The sequence below is a fragment of the Periplaneta americana genome, chromosome 4 (assembly GCF_040183065.1).
Source record: "Periplaneta americana isolate PAMFEO1 chromosome 4, P.americana_PAMFEO1_priV1, whole genome shotgun sequence".
In the NCBI taxonomy this organism is placed as follows: Eukaryota; Metazoa; Arthropoda; class Insecta; order Blattodea; family Blattidae; genus Periplaneta; species Periplaneta americana.
In genome coordinates, this window is record NC_091120.1 from 145,926,877 (window position 1) to 145,943,262 (window position 16,386).

Below are 16,386 nucleotides of genomic sequence, written 5' to 3' on the forward strand. Positions count from 1 at the left end.
GATTAATCCAGTCTCTACCATAATATCCCACCTCTCTCAAATCCATTTTAATATTATCTTCCCATCTACATCTCGGCCTCCCCAAAGGTCTTTTTTCCTCCGGCCTCCCAACTAACACTATATGCATTTCAGGATTCGTCCATACCTGCTACATGCCCTGCCCATCTCAAACGTCTGGATTTAATGTTCCTAATTATTTCAGGCGAAGAATACAGCGGGTGCAGTTCTGTGTTGTGTAACTTTTTTCCATTCTCCTGTAACTTCATCCCTCCTAGCCCCAAATATTTTCCTAAGCACCTTATTCCCAAACACCCTTAACCTATGTTCCTCTCTCAAAGTGAGAGTCCAAGTTTCACAACCATAAAGAACAACCGGTAATATAACTGTTTTATAAATTCTAACTTTCTGATTTTTTGACAGCAGACTGGATGATAAAAACTTCTCAACCGAATAATAACAGGCATTTCCCATATTTATTCTGTGTTTAATTTCCTCCCGAGTATCATTTATATTTGTTACTGTTGCTCCCAGGTATTTGAATTTTTTCATCTCTTGAAAGGATAAATTTCCAATTTTTATATTTACATTTCGTACAATATTCTCGTCACGAGACATAATCACATACTTTGTCTTTTCGGGATTTACTTTTTTTTATTAGACTGTGATAATACCATTTATAATAATTTAAACTTTTTCTCTCATGGAATACATTTTTTCAGGTTAACAAATGAACCATAAACAAAAATATCTTTGCAATCAATTGTTTTACTAATCCATGACCAACTATGATTAGCATGCATTAAAAATTAATGCGGTTTCTGTGGCGGGAGTATTTTGTATTATTTTTAGGTTCTTTATCCTCAGCCAAAAATTGGTTTTAATGGTATGGTTGGATGCTGAATTCTTTTGTCTACAAAAAACGTTAATGACATTTTCTTCTATAATAATTAGGGGAGCTAATATAACGAAATATAAATTTTAGCATTGAAATCCCTATGGTTCGTGTTCCAAGTCACCACACTGTATACAGACTTAATAACATTAATGCAGAGGTCAATGGCATCACACCAAACTTTTATTGTTCTGTTTGAGACTACATGTGTAGTGAAGATTATTGCTTGTGTAGTGAAGATTATTGCTGGAGAACCTTTTAAGTGTAGTGAAAATATTTGTAATTTAAATTTATGTATTGTATTGATTAAGGCTGGTTGAGTGGAAGAGAAGGCCTTATGGCCTTAACTCTGCCAGCGAAAATAAAACATTATTATTATTATTATTATTATTATTATTATTATTATTATTATTATTATTACATTCAAGCAACAACTTTTAAAGTAATTCACATAGATGATTGTGATTGATTTCCTTATAAATCCATCCTTCTTTACAGAAGTTCAACAGAGCAGCTGCACACATGCTGGCGTGAGGGCGAGAGCAAAGCGCTCTGGAAACAGGACTCAATCACAGAGTCGTGAAGACGGAGGTAAGCAGCAATTGTACATGAAGCACTTGGAAAATTCTGAAGCTTCAGTCTTCTTTTCTGTTACCTGTTTTCCAGAAGGAAGGTATCTTCAGACATCACTTTTTGTAAGAGTTTGAAAATTCACAGTTCCTTATTTGCAATGCTGCTACTTCATATTATAGGTCTCGCAAGTACGGATTACCGACGGAAGGAATGCGAATCAAACACTGCGATAAGGAAGAGCGGGCGATAGGAAAGGTCACGAGATAGCTTGAATGATATTCAAGAGTACAGTCGGAAGAGAAATGACATCGATAGAATCAGTCTTGCGTTGTGATAGTTACATTACCTATGACCTTAGTTTGTTCCATTGCATGTGAATAGGTGTCTTGTATCGCACGGTATTATTATTTCATTCGTAAATATATGTTGCGCGTTTAATTAGCTTCGAATTTTTTTCTTGCTACGTTCTTTATTTCCACAGCGATGTCCTCATTTGTTCATCTTCTTGGAAGAGACAGTACTTCCATCGGCTCGCACCTCTCCCCCCTCACACGTCAAAACAGATAGCAACGCCACCATTGGTTTTCGGTAATCGTTTCTTGCGCGAGCTATACTTACAAAATATATGTAGAACCTATGTTCCTACAGATTGATTCATGCAAATTTCTTTCTTTATTTATTTAAACAAAAATTATGCTAACTAGAATTTGTTATACCTCAAATGTAGAGTGTCTTTGGTAGATTATTAACCTCTATAGAAATTCATAAGAACTAACTACTGTACCATGTGCAAGTAATTAGTATCTATAGTTGTACAACCAGTGCCGGATTTAGACCTAGGCAACCTAGGCAGTGGCCTAGGGCGGCAATTTTCAGGGGGGCATTTTCATTATCATTTTACAGTGAAATTTGTTTTTAAAACACTTATTGGCAAATATTTTCTGAAGTTCGTTCTTGAACACCTTGTAGAATTGGGATATTGTCTTGTTATCGCATTGTCGTGATCGTGGCGAGAGTAAAAGGAAAGTGTGCAGCTGCATAGTTATATTGTAATGCCGGTATCATGTTACTATACTATGAAACTACTTAAATTTAACCGCTTACTGTATAGAATAGTTTTGCACACACCGGTTTTATATTCAAATAACTTAAGTAGTTCTATAGTCAAATCCAGTTACTGATAGTGTGCCAAAACTGTTCCAGTATGCAGTTTGAAATATTTTACGCTTAGGCTATATTATAAGCTATATGAATATAAAACCGGAATGTGCCATATCTGTTCCAGTATGCTGAAAGGGGTTAACTGCTTATATAAACAAGAATGCATTGTTGAAAATCAAATTGGATGTGTGTTTATTTTATTATCGCTGTGAATAGTAGCCAGAACTCTGTTACATTTCCAATATAATATATCGTCAACAATGCTGTTTAATCACTTCCCAGCATGTGCACTATATAATTCGATATGAAAGGTTTATTCCGCAAAGAGTTGGAGTTTATTTTTAAATTTAATGTATACTTCCTGTCGAAGTAAGAAATACTCGTAATAATTATACCACCAACAAAATCAATGCTTAAAATTAAACCAAAGCTTGCCTTTCACAAAAAATTTTGTTTCAACAATGAATAGGTTTGAATGTAGGCCTACTTCTTTGCATCGAGTCTGATGTGCTTCGTCAGATCGACTTTGATGACATCATGAATGCTTTCTCTTTTGAAGAAATTGCGAAGGAAATCTTTATAATTCACACCTCAAAATCTGTGCTTCATTGGCTGGTCATGATAATATCTTTGAAAAATATTGGAGTGCAAGAGGTCAAATGACTTTGTTGTCAAACGCCTGGCATTACAAAACAACAACAACAAACAACAACATAATTCACAAATGAGATGCATGTACAATATTTCAATTCCAGTAATTTATTGTTTTCTGATTGTAACATTTCATTTAAAACTAATTTAAACTAAACTTGACCTATATAATAGCTGCTCATAAACTGTTTGTGGGAGTTGGAGGGCGGGAAATTTTAGCACTGCCTAGGGGCGGCACTATACTTAAATCCGGCCCTGTGCACAACAACTAAAATTGCACATAAGAAAGTTTCAAAATGTTGTTGTTTTAAGTGATTCTACATCAGCTCAGCCAAATCAATTATTAAACTACAAATCAATAACATTTTGAAATCGGAATTTACGGCAAACAGCAAGGACAAAGTTTGGGAAACTAACTGCTCATAAGAACCTAATATGGATTGCCTGCGAAAGGAAGCAACGGCAGCATATATACTGGGAAAAGGAAGGAATTATATGGCTGCTCCCATGATTATAATATACATTTACTTATCTCCACAGTGTGTGTTCTACAATGATCCAATAACTACTTTAGACAAACTATACTTTTCGAAATGCCCAACAAGTACCATAGGCGAAGGAAATGAATTATCACAACTTGCAAAATAATATTGGGAAGCAAAATAGAAAATGATAGAAGATCAATACCCAGATCATTTTATTGCTGCTGCTGTTAGTGGTAATGTTGTTGAGTCCTTTCCAAATCAAAGTTTATTTAGGCATTCTCTCTGTGGCGTAGAGGTTAGCCTTTGTACCTTTCACCGTGGTGATCCGGTTTGATCGCCATGTAGGTCACGAAGAAATTTGTGGTGGACAAAGCGGGCGCAAGGAGTTTATCGTGGGATTCTCCTGTTTCCCACATCATTATCATCATCATTCCATCATACTCTATAATCATCCTCACTCTGCTAGGTCTCGAGCCAGGCCTCCAGGGCAAATAAAAAGTGACTGAGAGTTGTGCACATTTGTTATTGTTTAGGTATTTTCTGAACTAAAGTTTTATCTAACTAATATGCACTTCTAAGCATAAAGTTCATCTTGAATTCTTAAATATATGCTCGTCGTTCTGTTGAATACTAAAATCAAGCAACAACTTTAACGTTATTGGCATAGAGTAGACGATTGTGATTGGTTTCTTTACAAGGTCCCATCTCCAGATACAAAGTCAGTTGTAAGGTGAATAAAGGAATGTATTGGATGTGGCCTGACCAGTTTCAAGTAATAAAGAAAATTAATAAGTTTGTAAATAAAATGAGCACATATGAACTGATTATGTTAAGACTATGAAGAATTGTATTAGCGTATTAAAAATAACTTTTATCCAGTGCTTTTCTTCTGGAGAAGAAGGTGGTGGAACTCTGTGTAGAATATTTTATAGCGGACAGGGAGATGATTACTGTTCACTGCACGGGCATTTTGTCGTTTTTAATCTCCTTTTCGTCCAACTAAGACTTTCAAGGTCTAAGCGGAATTCAAAGAAAAATTATACTAAAAACATAGTTGTTCACACGTTATTTCGGTTCCATGATGAAAAATCCAACAAAAAGATGCTGAAACGCCGTTCCAGCGCATTCCGCCAGAAAAAAAAACACTGCTTATATCTAATATATATATCTGTGTGTGTGCGTGCGTGCGCAATAAACACGTAAAAATTGTGTTTATATTTTCTTTTATAGTGTTAATACATTTTCTACGTTCTCAATAAACTTTTTTTTGCGACTTCATATGGAATAAAATTTAATGTATTTTCTTATTGTTATAGTCAAAAGTTACCTTAAATTTGAAGGGAAATATAGAAATTTGAATTTAACAGGACAATACATACGTGGTACAAAATTTCCCCAATTAGCCATGTAACTTTGTGCCACTGTCAAATTTCACCTATTGCAAATATAGGTAATTTTGTATGTTCATTGTGCCTCAACCCATAAAATAAGTCGAAGAAAAAATTACTTTTAAACATCAATTTCAATAAACACTACTTTAGATACGTATAAAAATATGATTAGAAGTGGTACAGAATTACCCCAAGTGACTGTACTTTCTTCCTTTCAAAAATTGAGAGAAGGAGCCAGAAGCATAGTCTCGTAAAACGGAAGGTAAAGCTGCTCTCCACACATGCACACTTACGTAGAGGTGAGGAAGGAGGTAAGCAGCAATTTGACGTAAAACACTATTAAAATTATTTGGAAAATTCTGTTTCTTGTTTTTCGAGGCAGCATTTGTTCAGATATCAGATTCTGCAACAGTTTGAAAATACACAGTCCGTTATTTGCAATGCTTATACACTTATCTAGTGTGAGGAAGGAGTTAAGCAGCAATTTGACATAAAACACTATTAAAATTGTTTGGAAAATTCTGGAACTTCATTCCTCTTTTCTGTTTCTTGTTTTCCGAGGCAGTGTTTGTTCAGATATCAGATTCTGCAACAGTTTGAAAATAACCAATTCGTTACTTCAATTCTTTGTTTCTGAAGTCTTAAATATTCGTCTTACTGTGGACATGACACTTATCATAGGCCTATAGGCTACAAATATGTGACGTCAATTCTCGTAGGTGATTGCGATTAATATCCGTCATAAACAGGATGCGAATTAACGGGGGGATCCCCCCCCCCCGTTGGTAAGTTATCACCCCTCTCATAAATTCATATTAACATCCCTGCCAGGAATAACTTCTATCCCCCTCACAAAATATAATTGTTTTAATACGAATATACTTCATAAGTACAGTACAAAGTAAGCCAATAAAATAATATTTCTGTATTATCATCACCGGAAAGCTGACAACAGTCAATAACTTAGAATTACACATCTTATCTTAAGCCTGCTCATGAATATTATTTTTATAATCAAGATGCAAGACAAGCAATTCAGTGCGACCAAGCGTCAAGCCGTATCGAATGAGGATAATAATAATTTTGTGTGTGGTATTCTCTATCTAGGATTCTATTCCCCCCGCTCATCAGAAATCTTAATTCGCACCCTGGTCATAAATAAATCTTTCTTTGCAGAAAGTCGGGAAGGAAGCAATGTAAAACCTTCAGCAAGCACACAGACACAGTCATTTGAAGGAGGTAAGTCTCTATTTGACCATTGCTTTCCAAAAACAAAGTTTGTTTAGGCATGTTTTTAAACTATGGATTTGGCTTTGCTCTTTCAAATACACAGAAATTTTGAATATCTCGTTTATGAGGCCTTAAACATAATATATGTATTTGCTCTGTTTGAAACAACTTTAAAGTATCACCTAAAGGGTATACTGATTAATTCCCTTACAAATACGTTCTTGTTTATAGAAATTGATGGAAGACGCCGTAAACATGCTCGCTTGAAAATTAAGATAAAGCGTTGTACATTCAAACAACCACCGAGTGGTGAAGATGGAGGTAAGCAGCAATTTGACATAAAACCCTATTCAAATTGTTTGGAAAATTCTCAAAATTCGTTCTTCTCTTCTGTTTCCCAAGGCAATGTGTGTTCAGGCATAGCTTCTGCAAGAGTCTGAAAGTACACCGTTGCTTATTTGCAAGGCTTTGTTCCTGGAGTCTTAATTCGCCCCACTGTTGACAAGACTGTTCTGATAGAGGCTTTTATGTGACACCAATTGACATGCGCGTTTGACGTAGATATTCATCGTAAATATATATTTCTTTACAGGAAGTCTGCAAAGAAGCAACATGCTTGCTGAATTGAATCTAAGGCCTTCGACTAGCACACAAACTCAACCTCTTGAGAAAAGTAAGTCCCTATTTGACGATTGAGACATTTAATTTGTTTGGAAATTTTTAAACCATTATTTTTCTCTGTTTAAGGGTGTTTGAGAATAAGGTTCTTAGGAAAATATTTGGGGCTAACATGGGGGTTAGGTTATTTTACGACGCTTTATCAACAGCTTAGGTTATTTAGCGTCTGAATGAGATGAAGGTGATAATGCCGGTGAAATGAGTCCGGGGTCCAACACCGAAAGTTACCCAGCATTTACTCATATTGGGTTGAGGGAAAACCCCGGAAAAAACCTCAACCAGGTAACTTGCCCCGACCGGGAATCGAACCCGGGCTCTAACATGGATGAAGTCACAGGAGAATGGAGAAAGTTACACAACGCAGAACTGCACGCATTGTATTCTTCACCTGACATAATTAGGAACATTAAATCCAGACGTTTGAGATGAGCAGGACATGCAGCACGTATGGGTGAATCCAGAAATTCATGAAGAGTGTTAGTTGAGAGGGAATAAGACCTTTGGGGAGGCCGAGACGTAGATGGGAGGATAATATTAAAATGGATTTGAGGGTGGTGGGATATGATGGTAGGGACTGGATTAATCTTAACCAGGATAGGGACCGATGGCGGGCTTATGTGAGGGCAGCAATGAACCTCCGGGTTCCTTAAAAGCCATAAGTAAGTAAATGCAGTGGAAGCTCTTAAGTTCGACAGAAAACAAGTTCGAAATTCTGTAGTTCGACTGCTTACGTAGGAGAATTAGACACGCCCCTATAAGGTCACTAAGAAATGGGAATTGGTTCTGTGTCTTGTAGTGATACTTTTGTTAAAGGAAAACAGAATATTTTATTGATTAGGATATCCATATTGATCACTGATTTTAAATTAATGAACTCTTCTTTTTCTATTTGAGAATTGTGCCGTTTGTGAGACTGAACTGTCGAAACCCACTGTGGTACTAGAAGCGCATACACAAGTCTCGGGGTGGGCAGGAAATGCAAGTACAGTACTGTATTCGTTGATGGATAACCAATAAGAATTTGTATTCATATCACCTGTCACACCCACTACCCTTATTGGACTGAACTTTCAATTCTGTTTTGTCGAACTTAGGAGCGTCCACTGTATTATTTTTCTCTGTTTCGTGCTTTCCAAAAAAACGTTTGTTCAGTCATTCCCTGAACTAAGCATTTGACTTTGCACTTCTATATACACAGAACTTTCTCATTTGCAATATCTTGTTCATAGAATTTTAAATAAACTGTATAAGTTAAACATTTTCTCCGGACAATATTCTTCTGTTTGAGAGAACTTTTATTATTATTATTATTATTATTATTATTATTATTATTATTATTATTATTATTATTATTATTATTATTTATTAATTTATTTATTTATTCATTCATTCATTCATTCATTCATTCATTCACTCACTCACTCTCTCACTCATTCCTTCATTTATCCATCTGTCCGTCTGTCTGTCTACCTACCTGACTGTCTGTCGTCCTATATCTGTCTGTCCGTCGTTCCTTCCCACTATCTACCTGTGTATGTCTGTCATTTAGAATTTTCTGCCCAAGGGCAGGTCTGTCACTGCAAACTCAGCATTCTTCAATCTTTCCTATTTTCTGCCTTCCTCTTTAGTCTCCTCATATGATCCTTATATCTTAATGTCGTCTATCATCTGATAGGCCTATATCCTTCTGTCCCGAATTCTTGCTCCTTCACCATTCCTTCCAGTGCATCCTTCAGTAGGTAGTTTCTTCTCAGTCAGTGACCCAATCAATTCCTTTTCCTCTTCCTGATCAATTTCAGTATCATTCTTTCTTCACCCACTCTTCCCAACACAGCTTCGTTTCTTATTCTGTATGTCCAATTCACACATTCCATTCTTCTCCATATCCACATTTCAAATGCTACTAGTCGCATCTCTTCACTTCGTCGTAATGTTCATGTTTCTCTGCACACTTCACACAAAGCACTTCACTAGTCTCTTCCTTATTTATTTTTCCAGAGGTCTGCAGAAGATGCTCCTTTTTCTGTTAAAAGCTTCCTTTGTCATTACTATTCTCCTTTTGGCTTCCTGACAAGCAACTGATATTATATATATATATATGCAATGGAGGGGGAAATGAACTGGCCACCCTACCCTATTATCTCCTGGCCTAGTTGCCTCATAAGTAGTGCCTTCTTGGTATCACTTGTGAGGTTCAGACCTGTCTTCGGACAGTTGACTAAACAACAACAACAACAATACAAGAAGTAAAATACGAGTTTCACGAATGTGAGAAAAGGCTCTATACAGAGTGATTCAGAACTTATGTTACAGAAGAATATGGTAGCTGGAGAGTACTAAAACAAACACTTTTCATTACTCAATGTGTGTCCTATCTCACACTGGATGCCGCTGCACTTTCAGCGTTGTAACTTTGCCACATTGCGATTGTTTGTTGTTGGTATGCGAATTTATTCGTCATTGTCTGTTTTTTTAGGTACATTTATTGAACTTCAGTCATCAAAGAGTCAAGCCACTGGCCCTTGAATGATCGCCTGCCAGCCACAACAATGAAACAAGTGTAGCGCCATACTGGTGCGAAATAGGACACTCATTGCTGAATGAAAAATGTTTGTTTTAGTACCCTCTATCTATTGTATTCTTATGTAACATAAGTTTTGAATCACCCTGTAGAAACGCACATTCACAGAGTAGTGAACAAGGGGACAAAGAACAAGTTGAGAAAACATAATTAAAATTTGTTGAAAAATTGTGAAACTTCATTCTTTTCTTTTCTCTGTTTTTCGAGGCAATGTTTGTTCAAAATCAGCTTCTGCAAGAATTTGAAAATACACAATATTTTGCTACTGTAGTCTTAAATAATATAGGCCTATTCGTCTCACTGTGGACAAAACTGTTCTTATTGAGGCTATGTATATGTGAGTCAATTAACATAGATGATTGCAATTGATATCTGTTATATATAATTACATATTCATTTACAGAAAGTCAGCAAAGAAGCAATATGGCAGCTGAAGCGAATATAAGGCCTTCAACAAGCACACACACAGAATCTCTTGAAGAAGGTATGTCCCTTTTGTATGATAGAGACATTTATTTTATTTGAAAATCTCTGAAACAATTGAATCGGTCGGAGCTAAAAGGAACTAAGTCAAAATATGCAGTTTTTGGGTTATGCAACAATTTGAACAACGGATGTCATGCGCATCGAACGGTGGAAGAAGGAACTAAGTAAGACTTTAAATGTTCTTTGGTCTTCTATAACATAAAACAAATATTAATGTAGTGGAATGTTTTTTGCTTTCGTGAAAAGTTGTGAAAAATGACTTAGTTCCTTTTAGCTCCGACTGATTCAATTGTTTTTCTCTATTCCTTGCTTTACAAAAAACGAATTTTGTTTAGACATTCCCTGAACTAAGAACTTGACTTTATATTGCTAAAAAACAGGCAAAATTGAAATTCTTACAGGATCCAGTTGAGGCGAATAGAGATAATTATTTCAATAAAAGACGGTAAGCAAATCGTACACTTAGGAATAAAAAGAGAGATTACTTGAAGGAAAAACTGAATGAGGTGGAAACAAATAGTAAAAATAAAAACATTAGAGATTTATATAACGGCATAAAGGAATTCAAGAATGGATATCAGGCAAGGGTAAATGTGATCAAGGATGAGAATGGTGACTTGCTTGCAGACGCTCATTCAATCCTGAACAGATGGAAAAACTATTTTGGGCAACTCCTAAATATACATAGGCCAAATAGAAATGATCGGGATGAAATTGAAATACAAACTGCTGAGCCATTTATACCTGAACCCACACATTCTGAAGTCGAAATTGCGATAGAAAATCTGAAAAATTATAAGTCTCCAGGTATCGATCAAATTCCAGCAGAATTAATACGAGAGGGTGGAAGCGCATTGTTTAATGAAATTTATAAGCTTGTACTTGCTATCTGAGAAAGGAAATTGTACCAGAACAATGGAAGGAGTCCATAATCGTATCTATCTTTAAGAAGGGGGACAAGACTAACTGTAGTAACTTTCGAGGAATATCACTTTTGTTGACGGCGTACAAAATTTTGTCCAATATTCTTTTGAAAAGATTAACCCCATATGTAGATGAAATTATTGGGGATCATCAGTGTGGTTTTAGGCGTAATAGATCATCTATTGACCAGATATTTTGTATTCGACAGATAATTGATAAAAAATGGGAGTATAAGGGTACAGTGCATCAGTTATTCGTAGATTTAAAAAAGGCATATGACTCGGTTAAGAGAGAAATTTTATATAATATTCTTATTGAATTTGGTATTCCCAAGAAACTAGTTCGATTAATTAAAATGTGTCTCAGTGAAACGTACAGCAGAGTTCGTATAGGTCAATTTCTGTCAGATGCATTTCCAATTCACTGTGGGCTAAAGCAAGGAGATGCACTATCACCTTTACTTTTTAACTTTGCTCTAGAGTATGCCATTAGGAAAGTCTAGGATAACAGAGAGGGTTTGGAATTGAACTGTCTAGGATAACAGAGAGGGTTTGGAATTGAACTGGTTACATCAGCTGCTTGACTATGCGGATGACGTGAATATGTTAGGAGAAAATCCACACATGATTAGGGAAAACACGAGGATTTTACTGGAAGCAAGTAAAGAAATAGGTTTGGAAGTAAATCCTGAAAAGACAAAGTACATGATTATGTCTCGTGACGGGAATATTGTGCGAAATGGCAATATAAAAATTGGAAATTATCTTTCGAAGAGGTGGAGAAGTTCAAATATCTTGAAGCAACAGTAACAAATATAAATGATACTCGGGAGGAAATTAAACACAGAATAAATATGGGAAATGCCTGTTATTATTCGGTTGAGAAGCTTTTATCATCCAGTCTGCTGTCAAAAAATCTGAAAGTTAGAATTTATAAAACAGTTCTATTACCGGTTGTTCTTTATGGTTGTAAAACTTGGACTCTCACGTTGAGAGAGGAACATAGGTTAAGGGTGTTTGAGAATAAGGTTCTCAGGAAAATATTTGGGGCTAAGAGGGATGAAGTTACAGGATAATGGAGAAAGTTACACAACACAGAACTGCACGCATTGTATTCTTCACCTGACATAATTAGGAACATTAAATCCAGACATTTGAGATGGGCTCGGCATGTAGCACGTATGGGCCAGAAATGCATATAGAGTGTTAGTTGGGAGGCCGGAGGGAAAAAGACCTTTAGGGAGGCCGAGACGTAGATGGGAAGATATTATTAAAATGGAATTGAGGGTGGTAGGATATGATGATAGAGAATGGATTAATCTTGCTCAGGATAGGGACCAATGGCGGGCTTATGTGAGGGCGGCAATGAACCCCCGGGTTCCTTAAAAGCCAGTAAGTAAGTAAATACACAGAACTTCTTCGAAAAACGTATTATATGTCTTTCACGCGTTAAATTTTATGTTACCTTGTTAACATGTTTCGGCCTACTATTGGCCATCATCAGAACTGGTTGTTGATGGTCTTGGCGCCTTTTGTTTTGTTTCCTCTGGGAATGTGTTTGTGTAGTGTAATGTGGAGTCAAAGAGTGAGTGTGTATTCTGAAATTGAGTTGTGTGTTGAGAATTTCATTTGGATGTGTTTTTGTGTGTTTGTATATTTCGTATTTTTTAACAAGAGCCAGAACAGGTCACATTGTCACTCAATTGTACCTACACCGATTTCACATTTCTGATAATCCTACTTTTCTGTGATGTAATAATCATGATGAAGATCTGGAACACATTCTTCTATACTGTCCATCCATAAACCACAAAAGAAGTAAATTAAAATCATCAGTACTAGTTGCAGAAGACACAGTCCTGCAGTATATATTGACTACACCCCACCTTTGGCCACTATCAACAGGCATCTATAATGAACACTGATCAAAATACCCCTCATTTCTCGTAAATAACAACTGAATAGACTACAGTGGACTATAGTGGACTTTATGTTGTCAGCAAACAGCTGGATACATTAAGAAGATTGATTGATAGTATATTTCGTATTGTTCTAGTGTGTTCAGTTTCTGGATTTTTGGTTGGATGTGTAGAATTTCCATGTGTGTGTAGATGTCTCTGTATGTGTGGTTAGCATTTATGATGTTTCTGCATATGTGGAAGTGTTTTGTAATTTTGTTATGGCTGTGATGTGTTCTTTGTAACGTGTTTGAAATAATCTGCCTGCCTGTCGTATGTATAAGTTGTTGCAGGTGTTACATTTGAGTTTGTATACGCCTGTGTGGTTGTATATGTTTCTTTGTGTTGTTTGTGCGTTGAGATGCTTTTGTAGAGTATTATTTGTTCTGTATGCGATGTTGTAATTTAATTTCTTGAATGAGGTTGCAATCTTGCGTGTTTTTTTGTTTTGTTTCCACATTACACTACACAAACACACCCCCACAGGAAACAAAACAAAAGGCGCCAAGACCAGCAACAACCAGTTCTGATGAAGGCCCATAGCAGGCCGAAATATGTTAACAAGGTGACATAAAATTTAACACGTGAAAGACATATAATACGTTTTCCAAAGTGATATAGTATTAAAAGTTGTTAATGAAGATGTACAGTATAATGAGAACTTCATTAAAAATGTCTTGTTCATAGAGCCTTAAATATATAGGTATAAGCTTTATTGCGGACAATATTCTTGAAACAACCCTTAACGTCATTCACATAGAGGATTCTGATCAATTTTCTGACAATGTATATTCGTGTTTACAGAAACTGAGGGAAGGAGCCGCAAGCGCGCTCGCGCAAAATGCTCTAGAAAAACACAGTCACAGAGTGGTGAAGGAGGTGAGCAGAAATTTAATATAAAACCCTATTAAAATTGTTCGGATAATTCTGAAACTCCGTTCTTCTTTTCTGTTGCCTGTTTTTCGATGCAAGGTGTGTTCAGACACAGTTTCTGCAAGAATTTGAAAATACACAATGTTTTGCTCCTGGAGTCTTAAATATTATATTCTGTTCTCACTTTGGACAAGACTGTTCTCATAGAAGCTACGGATATGTGACGTCAATTCACATAGACTGTTGCGATAAATATCCATCATATCTCAATACTAGGAAACAGTATGTAACATTCCGCAATGAGCACTCTCAGTATTTTATTAGTTACTCCGGCGTACCACAAGGCTCTGATTTAGGACCCCTTTTGTTTTTGCTTATAATTAATGACATCTGAAGTAATAACTCAATCAAACTGCTTTTATTTGCTGACTATTTAAAACTGTTCAAAACTATATCCGATTCTATAGATGAAGCGAATTTGCAGACATATTAATAATGTTGTATCTTGGTGTAATAATGTTGTATCTGTTGCTTAACCCAAATGAATGTAAATACATGAGATTTTCACAGAAAAGAAGTGAAGAAACTATTGATTATTTCATAAATAGCGTACGTTTAGAATCAGTATCAACAATTAAGAGTTTAGGCGTAATACTTGAAAAAACTGTAACTTTTAAGTCACATGTTACATCAAATGTTAATTGAAGGGTTCAGAGCCATAGTGGGCGAAGCGTCATATATTAAAAACGAAGAAAACAAGGGCTAAAATTTAGTGATTACCATAATTCAATGAAACATATAGCAAGTAATATAAAGTATGCATATTAGAACTAAATGATAGGCCTATGGTATTCACCTAACTTTAAACCATGGTTTCTCCGTTTTTAATAAATGGCACTTGGCCCACTTGAACCCTTCAATTCTGCTTATAAAGCACTTGGATTTGTTATAAGGAATTGAAAACAGTTTAATAATCCTGCAGTCCTGACTCTGTATATACATTTTAGTTTGAAGTAAATTAGAATATGCCTCAATCGTATGAGATCCAATGCATAAAGATCAACAACATGTAGTTTAATTATCCAGAAAAAAATTTTAAGATTTATGTATTTTAAATGGTTTAAAAACTCTTATCTATTTAGACACCAGCATTGCGGCTAAGATCAATGTTTAATATGAAATCCTTCCAATATGAGAGATCATTATGCACAATTTTATTTTTCAGGAGAATACTTACTAACAAAATTGATTCTTCAGATATATTGAAATTAATTCCTTTTTATGCTCCATTCGTTAAGTCACGTAAAAAGTACTTTACCGTATTCCTAGTCAAGGACAGTCAATCATAAAATTCACCCCTAATCAGAATGTTGTCCCTTTATAAGTTACATAATTCCAATGATTTATTTTCGGGAACAGATGATATATTTAACCTTTAAAAACCGAGCTATCACTATAGTGGTATTGCTAGAATTATTGTCATGACGTGATATAATATGTTATAAATTGTATATTATACATTAAATACGTTAATATTCTTTAATTTCATATAACATTAAGGACATTGTACATGTCCGGCCAGCATATCGTGCCTAAGATCGCAGGTTCGCATCCTGGCAGTCAATTGAATCTGTGGTTAAGGATGGGGAGGGTCCATGTAAAACAGTCGGTGTAATGGTAGGCATGGAAGCTGACGGTGTTTCAATTGACTGCAGTTGAAATGATTTTGCTCCTTTAAAAAATAAAATCGCAAAAATTTTTTTAATTATTGTAATCAAGTGCAATTCCTAAACGTTATACTTACTTACAAATGGCTTTTAAGGAACCCGAAGGTTCATTGCCGCCCTCACATAAGCCCGCCAGCGGTCCCTATCCTGTGCAAGATTAATCCAGTCTCTATCATCATACCCCACCTCCCTCAAATCCATTTTAATATTATCCTCCCATCTACGTCTCGGCCTCCCTAAAGGTCTTTTTCCCTCCGGTCTCCCAACTAACACTCTATATGCATTTCTGGATTCGCCCATACGTGCTACATGCCCTGCCCATCTCAAACGTCTGGATTTAATGTTCCTAATTATGTGCTGTGGTCGTGCCAGAGAATCAGTCCTATTCCGAGGCTTATTATAGGGATACGTAACAAACTGTTTTTTACGGTGATGGGTTGTTAGCCCTTCGCCCAACCCCCAAGCTGGAGGACCACCCCTTATAGGCTGTCCACGACTGCTTATTCAATATATTCGCAGCTACCCTCCATATCTGGAGGCCGTCTCCTCTATCCGCAACCTGAGGACGCGCCATGCCGTGGTGATAGGGACCTAAACGTTATATAAAATTAAAGAATATCAACGTATTTTATGTATAATATACAATTTATAACATTATATCGCATCATGACCATAATACTAGCAATACCACTAAAGTGGTAGCTCGGCTCTTAACCACTTCCCTGATTAACCCGAGTTAACTCGGGTTGCTAACTTGTGTCAAAATTTATTAACCCG

At 36.0% G+C, this 16,386-nt stretch overlaps 1 protein-coding gene across 1 annotated transcript in view; it reads left to right on the top strand.

Annotated features, from left to right (window-relative positions):
* LOC138698269 (E3 ubiquitin-protein ligase siah-1-like) overlaps positions 1 to 16,386 on the top strand; it is a 95,446-nt gene that overhangs the window by 46,237 nt on the left and 32,823 nt on the right. The window contains exons 5-10 of the mRNA XM_069824056.1: positions 1,391 to 1,483; positions 6,330 to 6,392; positions 6,615 to 6,704; positions 6,976 to 7,056; positions 10,046 to 10,126; positions 13,814 to 13,888. Of these exons, the coding sequence (XP_069680157.1) occupies positions 1,391 to 1,483; positions 6,330 to 6,392; positions 6,615 to 6,704; positions 6,976 to 7,056; positions 10,046 to 10,126; positions 13,814 to 13,888 (483 nt within the window). The remainder of the gene's footprint in view (positions 1 to 1,390; positions 1,484 to 6,329; positions 6,393 to 6,614; positions 6,705 to 6,975; positions 7,057 to 10,045; positions 10,127 to 13,813; positions 13,889 to 16,386) is intronic.